Genomic DNA, 25,800 nt, shown 5'->3' with positions numbered 1-25,800 from the left:
GGGGCGGTGGAGTGATTCCTCTAGCTGGCCAATTTCACTTCAGTTTGCACCTGGCACAATCAACACTGGCAAAATTAACAAAACTAGACAAATACAGCCTCAGGACCATGCCTAGCTCTCGGCCATGGCTAGCTCTCGGCCAGTGTTCACTTTCTTTCTTGTCCATGCTGTGTCACTCTAGGGAAGTCACTTCCCCTCCCTGGGTCTCCATCGTCTCCTCAGTAAACTGGGAGCACAGAATAAAGCACGTGGGAGGAGTAAAGGGGACATTTTGGTTGCCCACCACTTGTTCACTGCATAATGGTAATTCCAAGAGCGACATCCCAGTCAAGATCCAGGCGCCGATCGAAGCGCGTTTCAAGCCTCACGCGACGCCTACGAGACTGAGTGCGTCATCAACCCTATTTCGTAGCGGAAGAAAAGGAGGCACTGAGCGGTCAGGCAGCTGGCCCGAGGTCACCCCGCGTCCCATCGGAGGACGCGGAACTCCGGGCCGGTCGCGTATCTGCGCGCCGGAGCATGCGCAGAGGCCGCGCGCCATCGGGGTCTTCAGGGACCCGCGCAATTCCTGGCGGGGTCGAAACCAGACTCACCCCGAGGGTCCCCACTCCCCAACTCCGCTGCCCGTCCTCTCCAGTCCTCTGGCGTCCACAAATCCAGACCTGCAAGCGCCTCAACTCACCCAGCTCCGCGCCCCGAGGAATCCGCCATTTTCCCGCCTTCCTCCTCAAGCCCGGACCCGCCGGCTTTTCAAAGCCCGACACGCCCCCTTGCCTGCGGACCGGACCATTTGTGGAGCTGCAGGAGGTGAAGCTACGGGGCGTGGGGCAGCGCCGGCTGCGTGCGGAGAGCGCGGCCCCGGACGCTCGCCGCCTGTCCTTCCCCCGCGCTTGGTCTCGCCCACCAGGGGCTGGAGCGGCGGTGCGGTGGGTGGGGCCTGATCTGTCGGAAAGTAGGGGCGGGGCTTTTCGCGATGCTCCGCCCCCTCGACGCGCTGGCGTCACGCCCCTAGTCCCGCCCCTCCGGAACCCGGAAGCGGGAGCGCGCGGGGGAGCGGCGGGCGCGGCGGGGCGGAGCGGCCTCAGCAGTGGCGGGCGGGCAGGCGGTCGTCCGCCGGGGGACCCGGCCCGGGACCGGCGGCGCGCGGTGGCCGAGGCCAGGTGAGTTCCAGGCGGCCTCAGGTTGGCGATTCGAGCTCGAAGCGTGCCTTTGGGGGCTGCGGAGAAGAGGGATGGAGCGGAGGGCTAATGGGGGACGCGCTGGCAGGGGTCGAGGGGGCGGGAACGATTCTGAGGGTCGTGGAGAGGTTGCTGGGGATGAGGTGGAAGCGACCTGATGAAGGAGAAAGTGGATGGGGATGGAGCTGGTGAGGGAGTGTGCGGGCGCGGGGGGGTGAGTCTTGTGGCTTTGAGCTCCTTCTCTGAAGAGGACGTGGCTTAAGTGGTAATTGGGGGGTCGCAGGAAACGGCGTTGTGGGGAGGCAAGGAGGCGGGAACGAGAGGCCCAGGTTGGGGGAATGGGCAAGGCGAGCGGCGGGACAGCTGGGGTGCGGCTGGGGGGAAGGGGTGCGGGACCGATCTGAGGCGTCTGCCCGCGCGATTGAAGGAAGGGTGTCTGAGAAGAGGGCGGCACCTGGCCCCCAGTGGGCGCTCAGTAAATGCGGGGGTTCTGAACTGGGAAGCGGGGAAATGGGAGCTGGAAGGGAAGTAAACGGAGTAGAAGTCAGGGTAAGAACTGAGTGTAGGTTCAGGGAGGGAGGGCCCGGAGAAGAGGGAAGAGAAGGAAGGGGTCAGAGTGGCCCCGTGCAGATGTTAAGGTGCAGCCTCTGGAGATTACATCCCCCCACCCTCCCCTCTTGATTCATGTCCTTCCTGACTTCACAACCAACAGCTGGGTGACCCGGGACGAGTCCCAACACCCTATATGCCAGTGTCTTGGTCTTGGAAACTGCACCACCCTCCCCTTAAGACAGGACTAGAGGGATTCTGGGGGTTCCTGCGTGCAAGGAAGGGACCTCAAGGCCGGCTGTGCGGCCGGAACTGTGTTTCAGGAGGGAGTGTGCGTGCACCCTCATGTACAGGACTGTCACCACCTCCGCAGAGCTGCATCCTTGGACTTAAATGGGTAAAACGACATACAGGAAATCTGTCCCCCGGTTGCTCTGAGCTCAGCCCTGGAGAGGCATGCCAGCCACGAGCCCTGCGTTCTTTCCTGGGCACCCTGGAGGCCAGGGGTCTTTAAAGGGAAGGCTTCTCTGTGCCTCTTTGAGGTGGGAGCCAGTGGGGACACTGTGTTTTGCCACTGGAGGGTCCCAGCTCGCTTCGTTTTTTGGTGTTAGAATCTTCAGAATCTTAAGGTGTCCAGGAGCAGCCAGAGGTGACCTGGCTGACAGGAAAATTCTTCACGTCTGACAGGCCTGGCTCTTGTGGCCCTGGCAGGGACTTTGCAGGGTGGTTTTGATTGGCATTCATTTCTCCCCTTTCGTGACTATAGGGATCTTTATCTGGGATCTGCCAGAAAGGCTGGGGAACCCCAGGTTATAACTCGTTTATAGCTCATTCAGATTAACCTGGATAGTTTGAATATAAAGAAGGCCACAGAAAGATAAGCACCCCCTGGTTTCCAGAATATTCTGGCCTTTAGGAAAGGTGGATTTCGGCCTGGCTTGCCCCAGGACATGCAATGACAGCCCACAGTCATGCCTCCTGCAGACATTGAACTGTGGGCTTGCCCTGGCCAAGACACCCGGATGAACAGGACCGGGATCTTCTGATCCCATAGCCCCAAGATCACCTCTTCCGTGCTCCTGGAGAATGGCCAAGCTGGGTCTTGTGGAGGGAGCACTGTGTTGGAGATCCTGGCTTTGGTCAAGTCTCCGTGCCTATTTCTGACCTCTCCCATGCAAAATGAATGAATTGATCTCCATCAGCGTTTTTCAAGCTTGAAACCCAACTCATCTCATCACCATCTTGTCTGCAGTCCCTGTCCCCTCAGTCCCGGCCTTGAACTCCACACGGCACCCCCACGCTCCATTCCGTGCTACGATGATGCTACTTTTGTTTCTTTTTCTACGGTTTATATCCAAAATGATTTTTTTTTTAACATCGTCTTCATCGTCCAAATAGAAAATTTTGGTGTCCAAGGTGCTTTTGCACATTGCACCTGTTCCCAAAGCTTTGAAAACTGCAAATTGCTGGAAATCCCAAGGCAGTACTCTCCCTCCGGTCCAGCCTGGTGACTCAGTGGAGCAGGTGGAGACTTGGGAATCTCCCCTTTCTGCTTGCCTGTAGGATTCATTATTCCCTCCCCACAGGGACTCGTTAACCTGCTGCTTCCCATTCTTCATCTCTTCCAAGTGGTGTGTCTTGGGTGGGCTGAGATTTCAGTTATGTGTGTCAGGTGTGTCGTAGATTCCTGGGGACAGAGGTGAATCTTCATGCCCTGGGGGAGAGACATGCTAGTGCCCTCCGCCCACCGACCTTGTACTTCCCCTTCAGAAAAAGTAGAGTTCAGCCTGGGCACAGTGGCTCATACCTGCATTCCCAGCACTTTCGGAGGCCGAGGCAGGTGGATCACCTGAGGTCAGAAGTTCAAGACCAGCCTGACCAATATGGAGAAACCCTGTCTCTACTAAAAATACAAAAATTAGGCAGACATGGTGGCACGCGGCTATAGTCCCTCCAGTCTCAACCCAGGAGGCTGAGACAGGAGAATTGCTTGAACCCAGGAGACTGAGGTTGCAGTGAGCCAAGATCGTGCCACTGTACTCCAGCCTGGGTGACAGAGTGAGACTTCCCTCTAAAATTTAAAAAAAAAAAAAAAGAAAATCAGATCAGGTCATCAGTATAGCAACAGAAGGGTCACAAGATATTACGGGGACAGAATTAGGAACCACCAATGCAAGCTTTAGGACAAAGGGGATTCTAGCAACTTTCCTCGGAGGTAGTGGCTGGTCCCAGGTAAACCCGGAAAGATATCACCTGTTAAACCACGCCGAGCAGAAGGGGTTGCACAAGGAGATGCCCTTGAAGCCCGGCCTATACAGAATGTCCCAGCTTGCTCGTTCTGCCAGTCGGCAGTTCAAGGGTCCTTGTTCTTATCTTCCTGATACAGAAACAGGCCCAGAGAGGTGATGACTTCAGAGATGGCATCTTGAGCTTTCTAGAAACATGGAGGATCCTTAGTAACCTTTGACTGGGGAAGCCCAAATCTCTAGGGCAGTTTGTCAGCTGTACCACCTTTGACATTTGGGGCTGTGCACTGTGCACTGTGCACTGTAGTATGTGAAACAGCATCCCTGGCTGTCACCCATGAGATGTCAATAGTATTCCTTCCCCCACAAATTGTAACAGCTGAAAATGACTCCAGCCACGGCCACGTGCGCCCTGGGGACAGATTCACCTCCGCAGGTGAAATTTGTTGCTCATTAGTAAAACCTGGTTCCCCTCCAGGGCCCTCCATTGCCTCGGTGGGTCCTTGGTGTCGGTGGCGCCCCTGAGAAACTGCCACTAAGAGTGGGAACGGGGGCAGAGTCTAGGAACTGAATTCTGCCATCCAGTCAGTTCTTAATCAGGAGGGAGCGGGACCCGATGAAAAGGGGGAGCCGATAGGAACGGACTAAGGGGGAGTTAGGCAGCGTGCCCGAGGGTGGACGGTGGGTGCCCTTGTCTTTCTCTTCTTTGTCTTGTGACTGACCTGGATTTCTGGAGGAACTGTCCTCACCTTAGAACAATCTGTTGCTTTTCTCCTGAGATTAGAGGTATTAGATTCTCTCCCAAGAGCTACTTTGGAGGTTGCCTCGGATAAACGTAGCTTTTGTAAAGCTGCGTTATCTCTTCCGTGGGCCCTTTTGCCCACCCGTTCCCAAGCACACACTGCTGAATTTTTGTTCTTGGTACATTTTCCCCTTGCCGTCCCCTTCCCTGCTTGGCCCTCTCCTTGACCGTGACTTTGCTGCTTCACCTTGATTGGAGGAGACACTCTGGGGCTACAGGACTGACGGTCCCTTCTGGGTGCTACCCCCGCACCCCACCCACCGGCCCTTTGTGTGCCCGGCATCCCCAGCCCAGCTGTGCCAGGCTGCCCCTGCTCGGCCGGCCATTCAGACGGCTCCAGGCGGCCTCTTAGCATAGCAAGACAAGCCCTTCTCTTCTGCCCTCGTGGTCCCTGGAGTGGCAGAACAAAGGGCTCTGTCTCTGCACCAGCCCACCGCCGCAGCCCGGAGCCCCGTTCCCTTTCAGTTTCCACTGTGGCCGGGAAAGAGCCTCGGCGATTAGGCATGTTTCAGAAATGCAACTGACGAGTTTGGGTTCTACTCATTTCCTCGGCGAGACTTTCTGAGCCGGAGCCCGATGATAAATAAAGTAGTGATTCAAGGGTTCAGCCTGTGGGTTTGTTGGAGTGATGAATAAGATGTCCTTGTCTGACTCACTTGTTTAAAACCCATCTCTGCCCTGCTGCACAGGGCCGTATGTGCGGGAGCAGGAGCCCCACCAGGGCTATTTCATGACTGCTGTTGCTGGGCGTGAGTTTGCTAGGGCTGCTGTAACAGAACCGCACGCTGGGTGGCTGAATGACAGAAATGTATTGGCTCGCAGTTCTGGAAGCCAGACGTTTAAGATCACATTCAAGATCAAGGTGTTGGCAGGGTCAGTGCCTTCAGAGGGCTGTGAGAATCTGTTGCAAGCCTCTCTCTGTTGGCTCGTCTTCCCCTGTGTCTTCATGTCGTCTTCCCTCTGCGCCTGTCTCTGTGTCCAAATTTTCTCTTACGAGGACAGCAGTTACATGGAAGGGGGCCCATCCTAATGACTTCAGTTTAACTGAATCATCCCCATAAAGATTGTGTCTCTAGGCCAGGCTTGGTGGCTCACGCTTGTGATCTCAACCCTTTGGGAGGCCAAGGCAGGAAGATCACTTGAGACCAGGAGTTTAAGACCAGCCTGGACAACATAGCAAGATCGTGTCTTTGCAAAAAACACAAAAATTAGCTGGGCATGTTGGTGAATGCCTGTGTTCCCAGCACTTTGAGAAGCTGAGACAGAAGGATAGCTTGAGCCTGGGAGTTTAAGGCCTCAGTGAGCTGTCATCATGACACTGCATTCCAGCCTGCGTGACAGAACAACACCCCCGTCTCTAACGGAAAAAAAAAAAAAAACACCCAAATACACTCATATTCTGAAGTTCTGGGCTTTGGGATTTAATATGTGAATATTTGTTTGGGGAGCAGATACAGCACAGCCCATAACACTGAGGGGTAAATTCAAATTACATTTTTATTTATTTATTTAGAGACAGAGTCTCGCTCTGTCACCAGGCTGGAGTGCAGTAAGGTGATCTCTGCCTCCCAGGTTCAAGCAATTCTCCTGCCTCAGCCTCCTGAGTAGCTGGGACTACAGGCGTGCGCCACCACGCCCAGCTAATTTTTGTCTTTTTAGTAGAGACGAGTTTCATCGTGTTGACCAGGCTGGTCCTGAACTCCTGACCTCAGGTGATCCACCCTCTTGGCCTCCCAAAGTGCTGGGATAACAGGCGTGGGGCGCCACACCTGGCCTCAAATTACATTTTTAGATAATACAGGAATTTGGAGGGAAATGATTGTGTCAATAAGTCTACTTTTTCTCTTCTCACTCCTTTAAATAAACCCTTTAGGGGTGAGCCGGTTGGTCGACCGCATCAATTTTGGAAGCTCCCTTTTGGGAATTTTCCAGATCTCACACTCATCCATTCAAGGGTGACTAACAAGAAGTGAGAAGCCGGGCGTGGTGGCTCACGCCTGTAATTCCAGCACTTTGGGAGGCCAAGGTTGGAGGATCACCTAAGGTCAAGAGTTTGAGACCAGCTTGGCCAACATGATGAAATCCAGTCTCTACAAAAATTAGCTGGGTATGGTGGTGCCTACCTATAATCCCAGCCACTTGGGTGGCTAAGGCAGGAGAATCGCTTGACCCCCCCAGAGGTGGAGGTTGCAGTGAGCCGTGATAGTGCCACTGCACTCCAGCCTGGGCAAGAGAGTGAGAGCCCATCTCAAAAAAAAAAAAAAAAAGAGAGAGAGAGAGAGGCAAGGACCCAGCCCAGGGAGGAGTGGATCCCGTGGGATTTTACAAGGGGATGTGCAAAGAGCCAGGCCCGAGAGGCTGTGTGTGCCTGGTGGGAGAGCCGGGTGAAGTTGACAAACGGGATGGGTTGCGGGTGTCTCTGTTCTCACTACTGTCATTGTCAGGGGCAAGGGACATCCAATAGTAACTCCACTCATGGACCCAAGTGACCTTAGGGCCAACCACTGTCACAAGCGATTGAACAAAAGAAGTTTCTGGAAGGTCTGAAAATCCTTCTTTGAAAGGGAAGTATTGGCTGGGAGCCAGGCTCAGAGCTGGCCCTTGGGGAGGCAGAGGAGAACAGAAATAGCCCTCACCTCCGTTCAGATGTTCATCCAGGAGTCAGGAGCATGGAAGTCAAATTAACAGCCCAGCGGGGTCTGTGAAGGTGCCGGCAGCAGGCGAGTCTGTGACGGGAGCCCGCCTGGCCCGGGGACTTGCGTACAGGGGAAGTGGGAAACCCAAGAGTTTCCCCAGTCAGCCGTGCCATGGGTCATCTGGCTGCGAGGCGGGTACCGCCGCTTCCTCACGAGTGACGTCACAGCGGCAGAGCAGCAGTGGGAGGCTCGGGTTTACTGTGGCTCTTCCTGGGCTCACGGCTCAGAGCATCTCCACGAAGAGGCATCTGCCACCTCCTGCATCCCATTCCAGGGCAGGTGAAACCAGGGGGCAGGAGGGTGACGTTTAAGATTTTGATTCCCCGGGTATTGGGGCTCACTGGGGGCTTGAATTTCCTGGTGAATGTGCTGGTAGGGGGAGGGGGGGCCCTGGTCACTGCTTGGGAAATTCTTGGGCTCCTCATCTTGTCACGTGGAGATGCTGTTTATTGGGTGGGCACGAGAATGGGAGAGGCAGAGAAAGTGCAGTGGTACCTATTTGGGCTGTAGGTGCCACGGGAGCTGGTCCCTTTCCCCTGGGTGGTCCCTTGGGAGTCAGCCTTATGATTTATCAGGGAGGGGAGAAGGGATTGGGGTGTCCTGCAGTGAAGAAAGTGGCCTGAACCGGGGCAGGCACCTCCGCAAGGCTGGCTCCCTCATGTGCCCCGCACTCTTAATATCCTACAGCCAAGTAGGCGTGGGGCTGGAACCATGCTAACGTGTCATGTGCCCGTGAGTCCTTGAGGCTGAAATAGTGCCTTTATTATTTTTTTTTTTTTGAGACAGGGTCTTACTCTGTTGCCCAGGCTAAAGCACAGTGGCGCGATCTTGGCTCACTGCAGCCTTGACTTCCCCCGGCTCAAGTGATCCTCCCACCTCATTCTCCCCAGTAGCTGGGACCACAGGCAGTCACTGCCATGCCAGGCAAATTTTTTTATTGTTTATAGAGACAAGGTTTCACCATGTTGCCTGGTCTCAAACTCTTGGCTTCAAGTGACCGCCCACCTCAGCTTCCCAAAGAGCTGGGATTACAGGCGTGAGCCGTCAGGCCCAGCCACTTTTGTGATTTATTTAAAGCATACCTTCTCAGCCGCAGCATTGGGGACACTGAGGGCAGATCATTCTTTTGGGTAGGGGCTGCCTTCTGCAATGTAGGGTGTTGAACAGCATCCCCGGCCGACACCCTTCACATGCCAGTAGCAGCCCCTCCTCCATGTCTGGGTAACTAGAAATGTCTCCAGACGTTAATTGCCAAGGAGCTCCTGGAGGGCAGAGTCAGCCCTGTATGAGAAACAGTAGTCTGGGGCTCTGTCGACTCCTGAGTGACTTTGTGTCTGTCGTCATCTGACCGAAGTCCTAGGATCTGCACACGTTCATTATTATTATTTTGAGACGGAGTTTCACTCTTGTTGCCCAGGCTGGAGTACAATGGCGCGGTCTTAGCTCACCGCAACCTCCGCTTCCTGGGTTCAAGCGATGATTCTCCTGCCTCAGCCTCCTAAGTAGCTGGGATTACAGGCCCTCATGACCATGCCCAGCCAATTTTTGTGTTTTTAGTAGAGACTGGGTTTTACCATGTTAACCAGGCTCAGACCTCAGGTGATCTGCCCACCTCAGCCTCTTAAAGTGTTGGGGTTACAGGTGTGAGCCATCGCGCCCGGCCCACACATTTAAATACACAAAATGAACGGGGAAGGAGAGGAGAAAAATCAGAGAGGCTGGGTGGATTTCCTGGTTAATAACCCATTGGGGGCCAAGTGCTGTGGCCCATGCCCATAATCCCAGCACTTTGGGAGGCTGAGGTGGAAGGATCCCTTGGGCCCAGGAGTTCCAGACCAGCCTGGGCAATATAGTAAAACGCCGTTTCTAGTCAGGTGTGTTGGCACATGCCTGTGGTCCCAGCTACCAGAGAGGCTGAGTCCGGAGGATCACTTGAGCCTGGGATGTCGAGGCTGCAGTGAGCCAAAATGGTGCCATCGCACTCCAGCCTGGGTGACAGAGTGAGACTCGTCTCAAAAAAAAAAAGGAATGTATTCTGGTAGTATGAGCAATGGATCTGCATCAAATTTTTTCCAAATAATTACTGTGGGGTCTCTCACCCTCAGCACTGCTGACATTTGTGGCTGGGTCCCTCTCTGTGATAGGGCCTCGAGCATCACAGGGTGTGGAGCAGCATTCTCAGCCTCAACCCACTTCATGTTGGTAGCGTCTTGGCATCCTGCCTGTCCCGACAACCCAAAATGTCCCCAGGCCGGGCAAGGTAGCTCACACCTGTAATGCCAACACTTTGGAAGGCTGAGGCGGGCAGATCACTTGAAGCCAGGAGTTTAAAACCAGCATGGCCAACATAGCAAAATCCTGTCTCTACTAAAAATAAAAAAATTAAAAAAAAATTAGCTAGGTATGGCGGTGTGCACCTGTAATCCCAGCTACTTGGGAGGCTGAGGCACCAGAATCGCTTGAACCCGGGAAGTGGAGGTTGCAGTGAGCCAAGATCAAGATTATGCCACTGCACTCCAGCCTGGGTGACAGAGCAAGTCTCTGTCTCAAAGTGGAGGAAAAAAAAGCCAGGCGTGGTTGCTCATGCCTATAATCCCAGCACTTTGGGAGGTCAAGGCAGGCAGATCATGAGGTCAAGAGATTGAGACCATCCTGGGCAACATGGTGAAACCCCGTCTCTACTAAAAATACAAAAAAATATTAGCTGGCTGAGGTGACATGGGCCTGTAGTCCCAGCTACTCGGGAGGCTGAGGCAGGAAAATGGCTTGAACCCAGGAGGCAGAGGTTCCAGTGAGCCAAGATCACGCCACTGCACTCCAGCCTGGGTGACGGAGCGAGACTCCATCTCAAAAAAAAGTCTCAGGACAGAGGTTCCCAAGTGTCCCCTGAGGGCAGAGTCAGCTCCCGGGGAGAAACCCTGATACAGAAGAATGCTGGGCTTTTGAGGGCAAGCAGACCCTGTTGAGACCTGCAGGTCAAGCCTATGACTGGCCTGAGGGCTCCGTGGTGTGATCACCAGGGTCCTGGCACAGGGATGAGCTTCAAGGGGAGCTGGGGAGTGGCTTTTTCACCAAAGACATTGATGGCAGCAAATCCTGGGACCATTGCCCCCACCTTCCAGTTTCACTCTCAGGTGATCAGAAAGTGGAACCAGGTCCCTATGTCCTTTTTAGAAACCAGGCAGAGGGTGGGTTTCATGGAGGAGGAGCATCTATCTGGGGCCATGAGGGCCGGGTCACAGATGGATGGCATGGGGCGATCCTGGCAGGCAGAGAGCACTCCTCGTGGAAACCAGAAGCATGGGGCAGTTGGGGTGCCAGGTAGGGAGCGACCTAGCTAGGTCAGCAGGCATGGAGAATGCAAATAAACCTGGCAGGCTTTGGGGGATCATTGGGATTGGTGATAACTAAAGGGTACAGGGTTTCTTTTTATTCTTTTTCTTTTCTTTTTTTTTTTTTTTTTTTTTTTTTTGAGACAGAGTCTTGTTCTATCGCCCAGGCTGAAGTGCAGTGGTGCACAATCTTAGCTCACTGCAACCTCCACCTCCTGGATTCAAGCCATTCTCCTGCCTCAGCCTCCCAGGTTGCTGGGACTACAGACAGGCACCACCATGCCTGGCTAATTTTAATTTTTTTTTTTTTTTTTTGGTATTTTTAGTAGAGACAGGGTTTCACCATGCTGGCCAGGCTGGTCTCAAACTCCTGACCTCACGTGATCTGCCCGCCTCCGCCTCCCAAAGTGCTGGGATTACAGACGTGAGCCACCGTGCCCGGCCTAGGGTTTCTTTTTGAGGTGATGAAAATGTTCTAGCCAGTGACAATGGCCCATGCCTGTTATCCCAGCGCTTTGGGAGGCCGAGGCAGGAGAATCACTTGAGCTCAGAAGCTTGAGACTGGCCTGGGCAACATAGAGAGACCCCATCTTTAAAAAAAAAAATAGAAAAATTAGCCAGCTGGGCTTGCACCTGTAGTGCCACTACTCTGGAAGCCAAGGTGGGAGGATAGCTTGAACCTAGGAGTTTGAGACCAGCCTGGGCAACATGGGGAGACCCCTGTCTCCACAAAAAGTAGAGAAAATTAGCCAGGTATGGTGGTGTGCACCTGTGGTCCCAGCTACTTGGGAGGCTGAGGCAGGAGGATCTCCTGAGCCTCAGAGGTCGAGGCTGTAGCAGTGCACTTCCGTCACACCACTGCACTCCAGCCTGGGCAGCGGAGCAAAACCCTGTCTCAAAAAAAAAAAAAACAACACTTCTAAAATTGTGGCGATGGTGACATATATTCATGAGTATACTGAAAGCCACTGCCCGGTCTACTTTAAACAGGTGAGTTGTGTGGTATGTAAATTACATCTCAGTAAAGACACATGACACGAAACGTTTCAACACGTTTTGAAGTTAAAACCAGCAGGGCCACGGGCCACCCAAAGAGGTTTATGAGTCAAAGGAGATGTTATGAAGAAATCAGGAGCGGGGTTTTTGGCGGGAGGCAGCAAGTGGATTCTGAGGTCATAATTGCTCATCTGCTAAGAGCTCAGCAAAGGCCAGTGTTTATGGAGCGACTTTGTTTCCCAGCGACTGGACTAAAAAGTGTATTGTCGCCCAAGTCCTTCCCAGCAGGCTGTGAGGCAGATGGGCTCCCCAAGTGAGGGATCCAGAGGGCCTGTGAGAGGGAAGTTTCCGCAGGGATGCATCCCCGGGGGTCCCTGGAGACTAGAGTGGTCAGCGACACAGGCTGAGCGCTCAGGCCAAGGAGCCACCCCTGCCCTGTACCCCATGACCCAGCTGGCATAGAAGCTACCTCAAGCATGGTCCAAGGTACCCTTGGTCCCTTGTGAGGCCAGCACAGTGTCTCATGCCTACAATCCTAGACATTTGAGAAGCTAAGGTAAGAAGAACTGCTTGAGGCCAGGAGTTTGAGACCAGCCTGGGCAACACAGCAAGAACCCCATAACCTATAAAAAAATATTTTTAGTTACATAGATATGGTGACATTCGTCTGTAGTCCCAGCTACTTAGGAGGCTGAGGCTGGAGGACTGCTTGAGCGCAGGAGTTTGAGGCTACAGTGATCCATGACGGCACCTCTGTCCTCCAGCCTGGGGGACAGAGCAAGACTCTGTCTCTAAATAGGCAAACCAAGAACAAAAGGCAGACTGGGGCTGTGTGACCAGCAGCCAAGTTGATTAACCTCTCTGTGCCTTGTCCATAAAAACAGAGTGGGACTCAAATGCCGTTTCTCTCGTTTCCCCGGGGACTGCTGGGCCGTAACAGGACTCAGCTGTCTGCACCACCAATCTTCAGTTTCAAGCAGAGGTTTTGTGTGTTATCACTGTTCGTACCCTAGAGGTGGCTTGCCACCCGGGTGTGTCAACAGGTGGGCTGTGTGATTTGCAGAGGGGGAGGCAAAGGTTTTTCGTCTGCCCTTCCAGACCCGCTTCCCTGGCGGTCCCCCATCTTCACTTACAAGCCCACAGATCTTCTGGGAAGGACCTATGGCCCGGCCACTTGCTGGGCCCAGTGGCTCTACCTTCTACCTGTGACCAGAACCCACCTGCATCTCGTGGGCCTGACCCAGGCCGCTGTCAGCTCCCCACGAGGCACCCACAGGACATGCTTCCACCCGGGCGCCTCAGAGTCCATCTGCCACAGCATCTGGTGACATTTTCCTAATGTCACCCTGGTCTTGGTGTCCCGCATCAAACCCCTTGGGGCTCCTCCGTTGGACTTGCATGAAATCTAACTGCATTGGCAGGGCCCTGGAGGATCTGACCTTCCTCATCTCGGCTTCTCTCTCCCCGCCTCCAGCCATGGACCCACCAGTCACACTGGGCTCCTTGTTCTCAGACCCGCTCTGACCCCGCCTGTCCACTCCCCGCCCTCGCCTGGGCTGCTGTCCTCAAGCTCTGAGCACTTCCAGCTCGCTTGCGTTGCACAGGCGTCAGCAACCGTCTACCCCGAGCGCTGCCCCACAGATTCCTATCTCTGGCTTCCCCACCTTGGCTGGGCTTGTATTGGGACTGGATCATTTTTTGCTGTGGGGGCCGTGCCGTGCACTGTGGGACACTGAGCGGCATCCCTGGCCTCCACCTACCAGATGCAGTATCCCCTCGCCGCAAGTGGTGACATCCAAAATGTCTCCGTGGCCGGGTACAGTGGCTCACGCCTGTAATCCCAGCACTTTGGGAGGCTGAGGTGGGTGGATTGCTTGAGGCCAGGAGTTCAAGACCAGCCTGGCCAACATGGGGAAATCCTGTCTCTACTAAAAATACAAAAATTGGCCAGATGTGGTGGCACGTGCCTGTTGTCCCAGATACTCAGGAGGCTGAGGCGTGAGAATCACTTGAACCCAGGAGGCAGAGGTGACGATGAGCTGAGATTGTGCCACTGCACTCCAGCCTGGGCAACAGAGCAAGACTTCATCTTCTCAAAAAAAAAAAAAAAAAAAAAAAAGTCTCCAGACATTGCCAGATGCCTGTCCCAGTGGGGACAGCCTCACCCCAGGCTGAGAAGTGCCGTGCCGGAACAGTTACGCTGCATTTTTCCTCCCCAGAGCACTGTCACTGCTGCAAATACCTCCTTGCTCTGTGGTGAATGTGTTGCCCTCCCTCACCTCCGCATTCTCACTCTCTCCTCCTGTGTGCCCAGCACCAGCCCGGGGTGGGTACCAGAGAAACGTTTGTTGACCAGATGTAAGAAGGCAGCCTCCTGTGAAACATCAGCACAGACCCCAGGGAGGGAGCCCCAGGTCCTGGAGGGGCGGACATATAGCACAGGGTGGAGAGCACTTAGGGTCAGGGGGGGCAGGCGGCCAGAATGTGCTGAAAGAACACATACCTGGCTGGGCGCCGTGGATCACAGAGTCAGGAGATCGAGATCATTCTGGCCAACGTGGTAAAACCCCATCTCCACTAAAATACAAAAAATTAGCCGGGTGTGGTGGCATGCGCCTGTAGTCCTAGCTACTCGGGAGACTGAGGCAGGGGAATCGCTTGAACCAGGAACCAGAGTTAGCAGTGAGCCGAGATCTTGCCACTGCACTTCAGCCTGGGTGACAGAGGGAGACTCCATCTCAAAAAAAAAAAAAAAAAGGTGTCAGCAGGACCACGCTCCCTCTGGAGGCTCCAGTGGAGGGCTCTTCCTGCCTGTTCTGGCTTCTGGGGCTTCAGGCATTCCGGGGCCTGTGGTCACATCACTCCAGTCCCCGCCTCCATCTTTATTCACGCACCATCTTCTCTCTGTGTGCATATATGTCTCTTCTCCTTTTATAAGGACATCAGTCTTTGGATTTGAGGCCCACCCTAATCCAGTACAACCTCATATTAACTGACTACATCCCCCAAAGACCTTATTTCCAAACAAGGCCACATTCTGAGATTCAGGGTAAGCATGAGTTTTGGGGAATGGAGATGCCTCTTTGTGATTTTGCCCCATGGACACTGTTTCTTGGCCTTACTGGCTCCCACAGCTGCTCCCCAAGGAGTTTCTCATCCCTGGTCTGTCCCACCCCAGGACTTGGCCCCTCAGCAGGCTCTGGGCTACCAATGATGCCCACCAATTGCTGTGATGTCCTGTACCTGACCGTGGTATGAGCCCATTCACCTCTGCAGTGGATTCTCAGAACCAGCCTCACTTACTTACTTATTTACATGTGTGTGTGTGAGAGAGAGACAGAGAGAGAGAGAGAGAGAGGATCTGTCTCTGTCACCCAGGCTGGAGTGCAGTGGCGCTATCATGGCTCACTGTAGCCTCGGCCTCCCAGGCTTAAGTGATCCTCCCATCTCAGCCTCCTGAATACCTGGGACCACAGGTACACGCCTCTATGCCCGGTTAGTTTTTTATTTTGTGTAGAGTTGGGGGTTTTTCTTTGTTGCCCAGGCTGGTCTCAAACTCCTAGGCTCAAGTAGCCTCCCAAAGTGCTGGGATTATAGGAATAAGCCACCACACCTGGCCATACCCCCACTTTGTGGAATGCCGGAAAAGAGCTTAGTTCTTTCCTCCTGTCGCCTGCCCTGGGCCATCCCTTGGAGTCTTCTTGATGTTTTCTTTTCTTGAGTGTGCCCTTCCTCCGAACTCGCACGTGAGCGTGGCCATCTTATGATTAGGTTGGAGACAAATGAGGACAAAGGACTCTAAGTTGTCCTCCCGCTCTGAACCCCCCTGATCGACAGGCTGACTTTGTGGTCATTCCTCAGTGTGTGTGTGTCCATCTTTGCCATACTGCCCGTGAGCGTTTCTTCTAAAAAAAAAAAAAAAAAAAAAAAATCTCAGTAGGATCAGGGAAATATACATGAAATGTGAAAGGCGCTGAATGCTACAGGGTGCATTCTGAACGATTCTGCTGTAATGCTAGATAGCCTCCTCTTAGCTTAAGAATGATTTCATACTATAAACATGTGGCTTCAAATTATGGCCTTATATAAACGAAATGGCTACGATACGCTTTCTGGAGGCCCCGTCCGGAGGTCTTTGTTCTCCAGTAAATTCCGAATCCTCCGCCAAACTGGTAGGCAGAGCCCTACTTTGTGTACAGCAGGCCTTGAGGGCGGCTAATTCACATCTGGCCACTGACCCCACCCCCGCCACCGCTGTCATCTCCAGGGCCTGTTTTTTTCATTGTCATTCCTTTTCCTTGCACCTCCTTTCTATGAGAACACAAGGAAAAGACCCTGAATTGTGATTTGCATCTTTTCAGAGTGCAGAAAGCATATGCCAGTCCCCCTTTTACAAAACCATTTCTTTTTTCACTGCTCCGTTTTTTAAAAAGGAGTGCTCGTTTTTTATGGTAGTGAAATACACATAACGTAAAATGTATCATGAGTAACATTCAGTGCATTCACAGTGTTGTGCAAACACCAGCTCTGATTCCAGAACATTTTCATACCCCAAAAGGAAACCCCATCCCCATTAGCTGTCACTCCCCACTGCCCCTCCCCCAGCCCCTGGCAACAGCTCATCACTTTCTGTGTCTGTGGATTTGTCCATTCTGGTGTTCTGGATATTTCTATAAATGGAGTCATACACCCTATGGCCTTTTGTGTATGGCTTCTCTCACTCAGCATCATGTTTTTTAGTTTTATCCACGTTGTAGCATGGATCAGTGCTTCCTCCTTTTTTTTTTTTTTTTGAGATAAAGCTGGAGTGCAGTGGCACGATCTCTGCTCAGTGCAACCTCTGCCTCCCGGGCTTAAGCCATCCTCCCACCTCAGCCTCCCAAGTAGCTGGGATTACAGGCACATACTACCACACCAGGGTAATTTTTGTGTTCTTTCTGTAGAAACAGGGTTTCACCATTTTCCCCAGGCTGGTCTCGAACTTCTGAGCTCAAGTGATCTGCCGGCCTTGGCCTCGCAAAATCCTGAGATTACAGGCATGAGCTGCCTCACCCAGCCTTCATTCCTTTTTAAAGCCAAATAATATTCGGTTGGCTGAATGGGCCACGTTGTGTTTATCCAATCATCCGTTGACAGGCACTTTGTTACCACTTTTTGGCATTTCTTCGATCTTTATAGTCTGACAGTTTGATTTGGTGACAAGGGGATCATTCCTACACAAGGCCTTGGTTGTACTGATGGTGTCAGCGGGAGGATATGTCTTGGTTCCCTTCACATTGTCTGTGGGTGGGAGGGGCATGAGTCAGGGGGTAGAGCGGGTGTGTTAGCCTTGGGGTATTTTGGTGAGACAATTCGGATTAAGGAAGGAAACGTGGATTAAGGAAGGAAACATGTTTTCAGGACCTGGACCCCAACACACAACCACAACCCAAGGTTGCCACTTGGCTGAGCTGTCCCCGACAGGGACTTCAGGCCCCTGGTTCCTCCACCCCTGATTTACTTCCCTTCATTTCTGCCAGAACCAGGGGATTCTCCAAGGGCGGGTTTCACATCCACCTGGGGCAGAGATCTCAAGCCACAGCAAGACTAATTTCTAGGTCCCAGGTGCCTTGGGCAGCCGCAAAAGACCAAGCCGTGCTGAGTGAGAACATTCTCTGAAGCTCTGATAATCAAAACAGTTTGGCACCTCACAAACCTCAGCAGCCCAGAGGTGGACCACATGTATAAAATAACTCCATGTATAGTATTTAACAAAGGGGGATCCCCAATCCAGGGAGGGGATTCTTTCACAAAAGGCATTAAAAGTTGCTTCCCTGTTGGGAGGCAGTTTGGTTTTGTTTTTTGTTTGTTTGGTTTTTTTTGATTCATGGTCTTGCTCTGTGGCCCAGGCTGGAGGGCAGTGGCAAGATCACAGCTCACTGCAGCCTTGACCTCTTGGGCTCAAGCAATCCTCCTGCCTCAGCCTCCTGAGTAGCTAGGCCTACAGGCGTGCACCACCACACCCAGCTAATTTTTTTTATTTTTTATAGAGATGGGGTTTTGTGGCCAGCCACAGTGGCTTACACTTGTAATTCCAGCACTTTGGGAGGCCGAGGCAGGCTGATCACTTGAGGTCAGGAGTTTGAGACCAACATGATGAAACCCCATCTCTACTAAATATACAAAAATTAGCCAGGCATGGTAGTGTCTGGGCCCAGGTAGAGGGGGTCAGCCTGGAGCTGTGAATGAAAGGAAAGGCTTATAGGCTGGTATCACCTGTGGGACGGACAGGGGTACCAGATCTGTGGCTCTCGTACTGGGGAAACACTGTACCCTGAGATTCTGTGTTGGGAGCAGGACTGGCCAGTGAGCAGCCAGGAACCTTGAGCTGTGTTCTGAGAGACTGTTGGCACCAGGAGGCAGCAGAGGGGTGGGGACAGTCCCTGTGGTGTCAGAGGAGGTCAGGGGGCCTGACAGGTGGGAGGTGTTGGACTTCTCTGCAGAAGTGGGACACTTGGAGGTGGGGACGGTGCCAGGCCTATTCAAAGGCCTTGTCAGTGTCTCCTGGAAGTACAGCCCAGGCACGGGGGGCCTGGATGCCTTGCTCTGTGTCAGAGGCCTGGGGACAGCTTCTCTGGGACTGGTCTGGCTGGCTGGCTATTCAGGAGGCCCCAGCAGAGTCTGGTGTATGAGCCTGGCCCAGGCCCCATGGAAAACAGCCCGAGCATGTCCCGTGAGCACATGTGGGGGCCAAGGGGTGGCCTTGCTGTGTCGGGCCAGATACCCAGGGGCTCTGAGGCTGGACTTCGAGCCTACCCTGAGGGACTTTGTGCTGGGATGTCCCCATGGAGGTCAGCACTTCCAGGGGCTCCCCAGCAGTGACACACAAGATCAAGGGGGTGGTGGGTGGTCCGCCAGGGTCCCTCTTGGCCGGCTGGGGTTGGGGTGCCAGCAGACAGGACGCAGTCAGTGAGGGACACAGGGACCAAGCCCCCCACGTATTCAGAGCAGGGCAGGGAGAGGCAGTGGAGGATGGAGACGGGATGAGTGTCCTTGGATGTGAGTGTAACGCCCAGGCAGAGCGTGGGGGGCAGGAGCGGTCCCCACACAGGGGCAGGTACAGCTGACGCTGCTGACCCCAGGGCTACAGAGCTGACAAGCGGGACCAGGTGGGCTGGGTGAGGCCGAGCTTGGTGGGCAGTGGTTTCCACAGCGTGCAGGGTGCTGTGAGTTGCAGGATGGGTGGGAGGTGGGAAAGGCAGGGTCCAGGCTGGATGGAAGCAAGGAGGGAACAGGTCTCTACCCTGGGCTGGGGCCTAGGCTGGGGGCGTGGTGAGAGGATGTCTCAGTGTCTCTGGTTTTGTTTTGTGTTTTGTTGTTGTTTTGAGACAGGGTCTGCCTCTGTCTGAGGCTGGAGTGCAGTGGCCTAGTCATAGCTCACTGCAGTCTCTACCTCCTGAGCTCAAGGGATCCTCCCACCTCAGCCTCCCAAGTAGCTGGGACTACAGTTGCATACCACCACACCTGGCTAATGTTTTTTGTTTGTTTGTTTTTCGTTTTTGTTTTTAGTAGAGACGGGGTTTCACCAAGTCAGTCAGGCTGGTCTTGAACTCCTGACTTCGTGATCCGCCCACCTCAGCCTGCCAAAGTACTGGGATTATAGGCATGAGCCACCGTGCCTGGCCCATGCCAGGCTAATTTTTAATTTTTTTTTTATTTTTTAGCATTTTTGTAGTGACAGAGTCTTGCTGTGTTGCCCAGGCTGGTCTTGAACTTTGGAGCAGTCTGCCCACGTTGGCCTCCCAGAGGGCTGGGATGACAGGCATGAGCCAGCACGCCCAGCTAGTGGCTCTGGTGTTAAGTCAAGGGAGGATGTGGGCCGTTTCCAGGAGGGTCCCGAACCCCTCCTCACCTCCCCACTTGCCTGGGACTAATCCAGCCCTCGTCCGCAAAATGGGAGATGCTGACGGAAGCCCTTGGTGGCCTCTCTCCCTGGAGTCTGTAGGGGAAGTGTGGGCTCCCTGAGCAGTAGGGCCAGATGAGGCCAGCTCAGTGGCAAGAGTTCCGTGGGCAGATCGGAGTGGAGGAGCTTTCCTGGGATACAGACGTGGGCCTGGGAGGGCAGGGTGCAGCAGGAGAGGGCCAGGCCAATGAGCCATGCAAGGGCCACTTCAGCTGGTAGTCCCGGTGCGTTTCTGCTGCCACCTCCCCCATCCCACTGCCAGGGAGGGACGTCCCTTCTCTGGTCACCCCCCTTCCCTGTAGCCCTGGCTGCTCAGCCGACGCCTTGAGCAAGGCTTATCCACTTCCTCCTGGCCTGGGGGCAGGGCACGCATCTGCCGGTCCTGTGACTGTCCCCTTCAGCCCCATCTCTGAGAGTGGGGTTTCCTGAGTGTCTGCCCTTCTACCCCACACACCAGGGGACCAGAGATGCAGAAACCCCGCAGGCTGTGTTCCCAGCAGAGCTCAAAGGGCTCCCGGTGTCCCATCAGCATTCCCTGGAGGATGTAGGACCGTCCCAAGTGCAGCCATCCATGTGGCCCTCAGCCCTTGTGGTTCTGTGAGCTGGGCTAGTATCAGCCCTCCCCTCAGGTGGCAGAGATTGCAGGGAGCAGGAGAAAGAGCCCATTCTTGGGTTCTCCTGGTTTCTCGAGCAGAGCTACTTTCTTCTGTGAAGGAGGAAGTAGGAACATCCCAGTGAGCTCTGCACCGCCCACATCCACGAGGCTCAGCCGTAACTCAGCCCAAAGCCCACCAGCTGGGAGCTGCGCTGAACCCCTTGTCATGAACGTGAACCTCACAGGACGGGGCAACTCCACCCAGGCCTCGCTCTGTGCACATACACAGGTGCATGGATGTGTGTAGGCGTGAACCTGTGGGTGGGCATGTGCATGCAGGTGTTTTGTGTACAAGCATGTGTGCGTGGCTATACACACGTGTGTGCATGGGTGTGCGTTCCTATGGAAGTACGTGCTGGCCAAGGCGGGTGGATCTCTGGAGGCCAGACGTTGGAGACCAGCCTGGGCAACATGGCAAAACCCCGTGTCTACTAAAAATACAAAAATCAGCCAGGCGTGGTGGTACACACCTGTAGTCCCAGTTACTTGGAAGGCTCAAGCACAAGAATCTCTTGAACCCGGGAGGCAGAGGTTGCAGTGAGCTGAGATCGTGCTGCTGCACTCCAGCCTGGGCGACAGAACAAGACTTTGTCTCAAAAAAAAAAAAAAAAAAGTTCAGGCCGGGCGCAGTGGCTCACGCCTGTAATCCCAGCACTTTGGGAGGCCGAGGTGGACGGATCATGAGGTCAGGAAATTAAGACCAGCCTGGCCAACATGGTGAAACCCCTTCTCTACTGAAAATACAAAAATTAGCTGAGTGTGGTGTGCCTGTAATCCCAGCCACTCAGGAGGCTGAGGCAGGAGGATCCTTTGAACCAGGGCGCCAGAGGTTGCAGTGAGCCAAGGTCACCCCATTACACCCCAGCCTGGTGACAAAGTGAGACTCTGTCTCAAAAAAAGAAAGTGCTTGCACATGTGTTCCTTCCTACCTGTGTCCTTGTGTGCATGTGCGTGCAAGCATGTGTGTGTACAAGCATGTATGTGCATACTGTGTCCGTGTGTGTTTATATGAGCATTGGTGTGTCCTGTGTTGCAGGCACACTGGTGTGTTCATGTTTGTGCACTGTGTGCACACAAGCGTGTGTATTCACGGGTTTCCTCTGTCTGCATGCAAGTACATGGAAGTATGTATGCCATACACACGCATTCAGATTAAGACACGTATCTCAGCCAGGCACGGTGGCTCACACCTGTAATCGTGGTATTTTAGGAGGCTGAGGTGGGCAGATCACCTGAGGTCAAGAGTTCGAGACCAACCTGGCCAACATGGTGAAACCCCATCTCAACCAAAAATACAAAAAATTAGCTGGGTGCAGTGGTGCATGCCTGTAATCCCAACTACTTGGAAAGCTGAGGCAGGAGAATCGCTTGAACGTGAGAGGTGGAGATTGCAGTGAGCTGAGATCGTGCCACCACACTCCAGCCTGGGCAACAAGAGTAAAACTTCCATTTCAAAAAGAAAAAGATACATGTCTTCAATTTGGGCTCCTGTATTCCTCACCTGGCTTGAAAGTGCGTAAACCTCTGTCCAACTTCCATGGCCCCGTGGAGCTGCCTGGGAACATTCCATGATGACCACCCGGGACGACCAGGTGAGCGTCACCACGTGGCACCTGCGAACCTGACACACCTTTAGTTTCCCAACCATCTCCCTGCCGTGGTGTCTGAGGAACTGTGCCTGGGATCAAGGGCTAAACTTTTGAATACAGAGCAAGAAGCTTTAAAAAGATAAACTCCTGGGGAAATGAGATCTTTTGAATTCACATATTTTTTTTTTTTCTAAACGGAGTTTCACTCTGTCGCCCAGGCTGGAGTACAATGGCTCGATCTTGGCTCACTGGAACCTCTGCCTCCCAAGTTCAAGCAGTTCTCTGCCGCAGCCTCCTGAGTAGCTGGGATTACAGGCACCCGCCACCACCCCCAGCTACTTTTTGTATTTTTAGTAAAGACAGCACTTCACCATCTTGGCCAGGCTGGCCTTGAACTCCTGACCTTGTGATCCACCTGCCTTGGCCTCTCAAAGTGCTGGGATTACAGGCGTGAGCCACCGCACCTGGCCAAATCCACATAATTTTTAAAGCAGTTTTCTGTGGGGGGTTTTGGAGACAGGGTCTTGCTCTGTGGCCCAGGCTGCTGTTCGGTGGTGCAATCACTATTCATTGCATCCTCCACCCATTGGGCTCAAGTAATCCTACCTCGGCCTCCCAGGTGGCTGGGACTACAGGTATGTGCCACCAAGCCCAGCTAAATTTTTTGTTTGTATATTTATTTTCGTAGAGACAGCCTCGTTGTGTGATCTATGCTGGTTTGGAATTCCTGGGCTCAAGCAGTCCGCCCGCTTCAGCCTCCCAAAGTGCTGGGATTATAGGCGTGAGCCACCGCACCTGGCCTTTTCAAGCAGTTTCATCCAGGTGAAATTGTTGCCTAATAAGCTCCGTTTACTGAGTGTGCAAACAGCCATGAGCCCACCACCATGACCGAGGCCATAAACGTGTCTGTCGTCTGAAAAGCGTCCTCAGGCCCCTTGCCATCCCTCCCCACCCCACATTCTCAGCAGCCACCAATTAGCTTTCTGTCTTCATACATCAATTTGCATTTTTCTAGCATTTTATAAACATGGAATCATACAGTATAGGGTGTTTTTTTTTTTTAACTTAATTGAGGAAAAGTCACAAAATGTAAAATTCACCATCTAAAGTGTGCAATTTGGCTGGGTGTGGTAGCTCAAGCCTGTAATCCCAGCACTTTGGGAGACTGACAGAGGCAGATTGCTGGAGCCCAGGAATTTGAGACCAGCCTGGGCAACGTGGTAAAACCCAGTCTCTACTAAAAATACAAAAATTAGCCAGGCATGGTGGCATGTGCCTGTCTGTAGTCCCAGCTACTCGGGAGGCTGCGGTGAGAGGATTGCCGGAGCTAGGGGAGGCTGACAGTACAGTGAACCACAGCTGAATCACTGGACTCCAGCCTGGGCGACAGAATGAGATCCTGTCTCAAAAATAAAAATTTGGCCAGGTGAGGTGGCTCATGCCTGTAATCCCAGCACTTTGGGAGGCCGAGGCGGGTGGATCACGAGGTCAAGAGATCGAGACCATCCTGGTCAACATGGTGAAACCCCGTCTCTACTAAAAATACAAAAAATTAGCTGGGCATGGTGGCGCATGCCTGTAATCCCAGCTACTCAGGAGGCTGAGGCAGGAGAATTGCCTGAACCCAGGAGGCGGAGGTTGTGGTGAGCCGAGATCGCACCATTGCACTCCAGCCTGGGTAACAAGAGCGAAACTTCGTCTCAAAAAAAAAAAAAAAAAAGTTTGGCCAGGTGAGTTGGCTCATGCCTGTAATTCCAGCACTTTGGGAGGCCAAGGCCGGCAGATTACTTGAGGTCAGGGGTTCCAGACCAGCCTGGCCAACATGGTGAAACCCAGTCTCCACTAAAAATGTAAAAATTAGTGGGGCATGGTGGTGGGTGCCTATAATCCCAGCCCTTCAAGAGGCTGAGGCAGGAGAATCGCTTGAACCCAGGATGCGGAAGTTACATTGAGCCAGGATCACAGCACTGCAATGGAGTGCAAGACTCTGTCTCAAAAAGAAAAAAAAAAAAAAAAAAAATTAAAGTGTGCAATTCAGTGTTGTGCAATGACCAGCTCTATGTGATTCCAGAACATTTTCATCCCCTTAAAAGGAAACCCCGTGTCCATTAGCAGTCACTCCCTATTCCCCATCCCCCAGTCCCTGGCAACCACCAATCTGCTTCCTGTCTCTATGGATTTGCCTGTTCTGGGTATTTCATATCAATAGACTCATACAACATGTGGCCTTTTGGGTCTGGCTTCTCTCACTCAGCATCATGTTTTTGGGGATTCATCCATGTTGTAGCATGGGGCAGGCTTCATTCCTTTCTGTGGCTCAATCATATTTCGTTGTGTGGATGGACCACGCTTTGTGTATCCGTTCCTCTGCCAGCGCACATTGGCTTGTGTCCACCTTTTGGCTGTCGTGAATAGAGCTGCGATGGACATTGGCGTACAAGGAATTGAGATGCTACTCTCCATTCTTTTGGGTCTCTTATCTGGGAGCAGAATTGCTAGGTCTGTATGTCGTGTTTTTTGCTGGGCTTCTTTCACTCAGCGCAATATTTCTGGATTGGTTTCCTACACGGTGAGCACCAAGAACAAACCAATCTGAACTTGTTGGTTCCTTCTCATTGCTGAGCCCTATTCCATGGTGTGGGCAGTTCATTCACCAGTTGGTGGACATTTGCCTTGTTCTCAGTTTGGGGCTCTCAGAAGTAGACGTCTCTGCTTCGAAATCTGCTTCATTTCTGCTGAGTCACTCCTGAGAGGGGAATCGCTGGGTCATGTGCTAGATATGTGTTTTAGCATTTAAAGAAACTGCTGGCCGGGTTCGGTAGCTTGCGCGTGTAATCCCAGCACTTTGGGAGATCGAGGTGGGTGGATCACCTGAGGTTGGAAGTTCGAGCCCAGCCTGACCAACATAGAGAAACCCCATCTCTACTAGCAATACAAAATTAGCTGGGCATGGTGGTGCACGCCTGTAATCCCAGCTACTCAGGAGGCTGAGACAGGAGAATTACTTGAACCTGGGAGGCAGAGGTTGCGGTGAGCCGAGATCGCACCACTGCACTCCAGCCTGGGCAATGAGAACGAAACACCAACTCAAAAAATAAAATAAAATAAAATAAAATAAAATAAAATAAAATAAAATAAAATAAACTGCTAACGTGTTTTCTAAAGTGGATGAGGGACAGGCACAGTGGCTCATGCCTGTAGTCCCAGCACTTTGGGAGACCAAGGTGGGTGGAGTTCCAGGTCAGCCTGGGCAACGTGGCAAAACCCCATCTCGGCAAAAACAATACAAAAATTAGCTGAGTGTGGTGGTGCGTGCCTGTGGTCTCAGCTACTCGGGAGACTAAGGTAGGAAGATCACTTGAGCCCAGGAGGTCGAGGTTGCAATGAGCTGAGATCATGCCACTGCATTCCATCCTGAGTGACAGAGTGAGGCCCTGTGTCAAACAATTAAAAAGTGGCTGAGCTGCCTCGTTCAAATAGTTTGTTGTTGTTGTTTTTTAGAAATAGAGTCTTGACCAGGTGCAGTGGCTCACGGCTGTAAATCCCAGCATTTTGGGAGGCCAAGGTGGGTAGAACACTTGAGGTCAGGAGTTGGAGATGAGCCTGGCCAACATGGTGAAACCCTGTCTCTACTAAAAATACAAATATTAGCCAGATGTGGTGGTAGGCACCTGTAATCCCAGCTACTCAGGAGGCTGAAGCCGGAGGGTTTAAGCAATTCTGCCTTGACCTCCTGAGTAGCTGGGACTACAGGCGCACGCCACCACACAGAGCTAATTTTTGTATTTTTAGTAGAGACAGGGTTTCACCATATT

At 53.0% G+C, this 25,800-nt stretch overlaps 2 protein-coding genes across 8 annotated transcripts in view; one reads left to right on the top strand and one right to left on the bottom strand.

Moving 5' to 3' along the window:
- Positions 1 to 927, bottom strand: part of HAUS8 (HAUS augmin like complex subunit 8) — a 30,789-nt gene extending 29,862 nt beyond the window's left edge. For both annotated transcript variants that reach the window (XM_003942258.4, XM_010330132.3), the window contains exon 1: positions 683 to 927. In XM_003942258.4, coding sequence (XP_003942307.1) covers positions 683 to 711 — 29 coding nt within the window. In that variant the 5' untranslated portion in view covers positions 712 to 927. The remainder of the gene's footprint in view (positions 1 to 682) is intronic.
- Positions 928 to 1,037: 110 nt separating this feature from the next.
- Positions 1,038 to 25,800, top strand: part of MYO9B (myosin IXB) — a 134,568-nt gene continuing 109,805 nt past the window's right edge. For 5 of the 6 annotated variants that reach the window (XM_039467069.2, XM_074384428.1, XM_074384427.1 and 2 more), the window contains exon 1: positions 1,038 to 1,160. The gene's annotated coding sequence lies outside the window, so the exon portion shown is untranslated. The remainder of the gene's footprint in view (positions 1,161 to 25,800) is intronic. The other variant, XM_074384431.1, reaches the window with a different exon arrangement.

The sequence above is a fragment of the Saimiri boliviensis genome, chromosome 14, assembly GCF_048565385.1.
Source record: "Saimiri boliviensis isolate mSaiBol1 chromosome 14, mSaiBol1.pri, whole genome shotgun sequence".
NCBI classification, from domain to species: domain Eukaryota; kingdom Metazoa; phylum Chordata; class Mammalia; order Primates; family Cebidae; genus Saimiri; species Saimiri boliviensis.
This window is presented reverse-complemented; position numbering and strand designations above follow the sequence as displayed.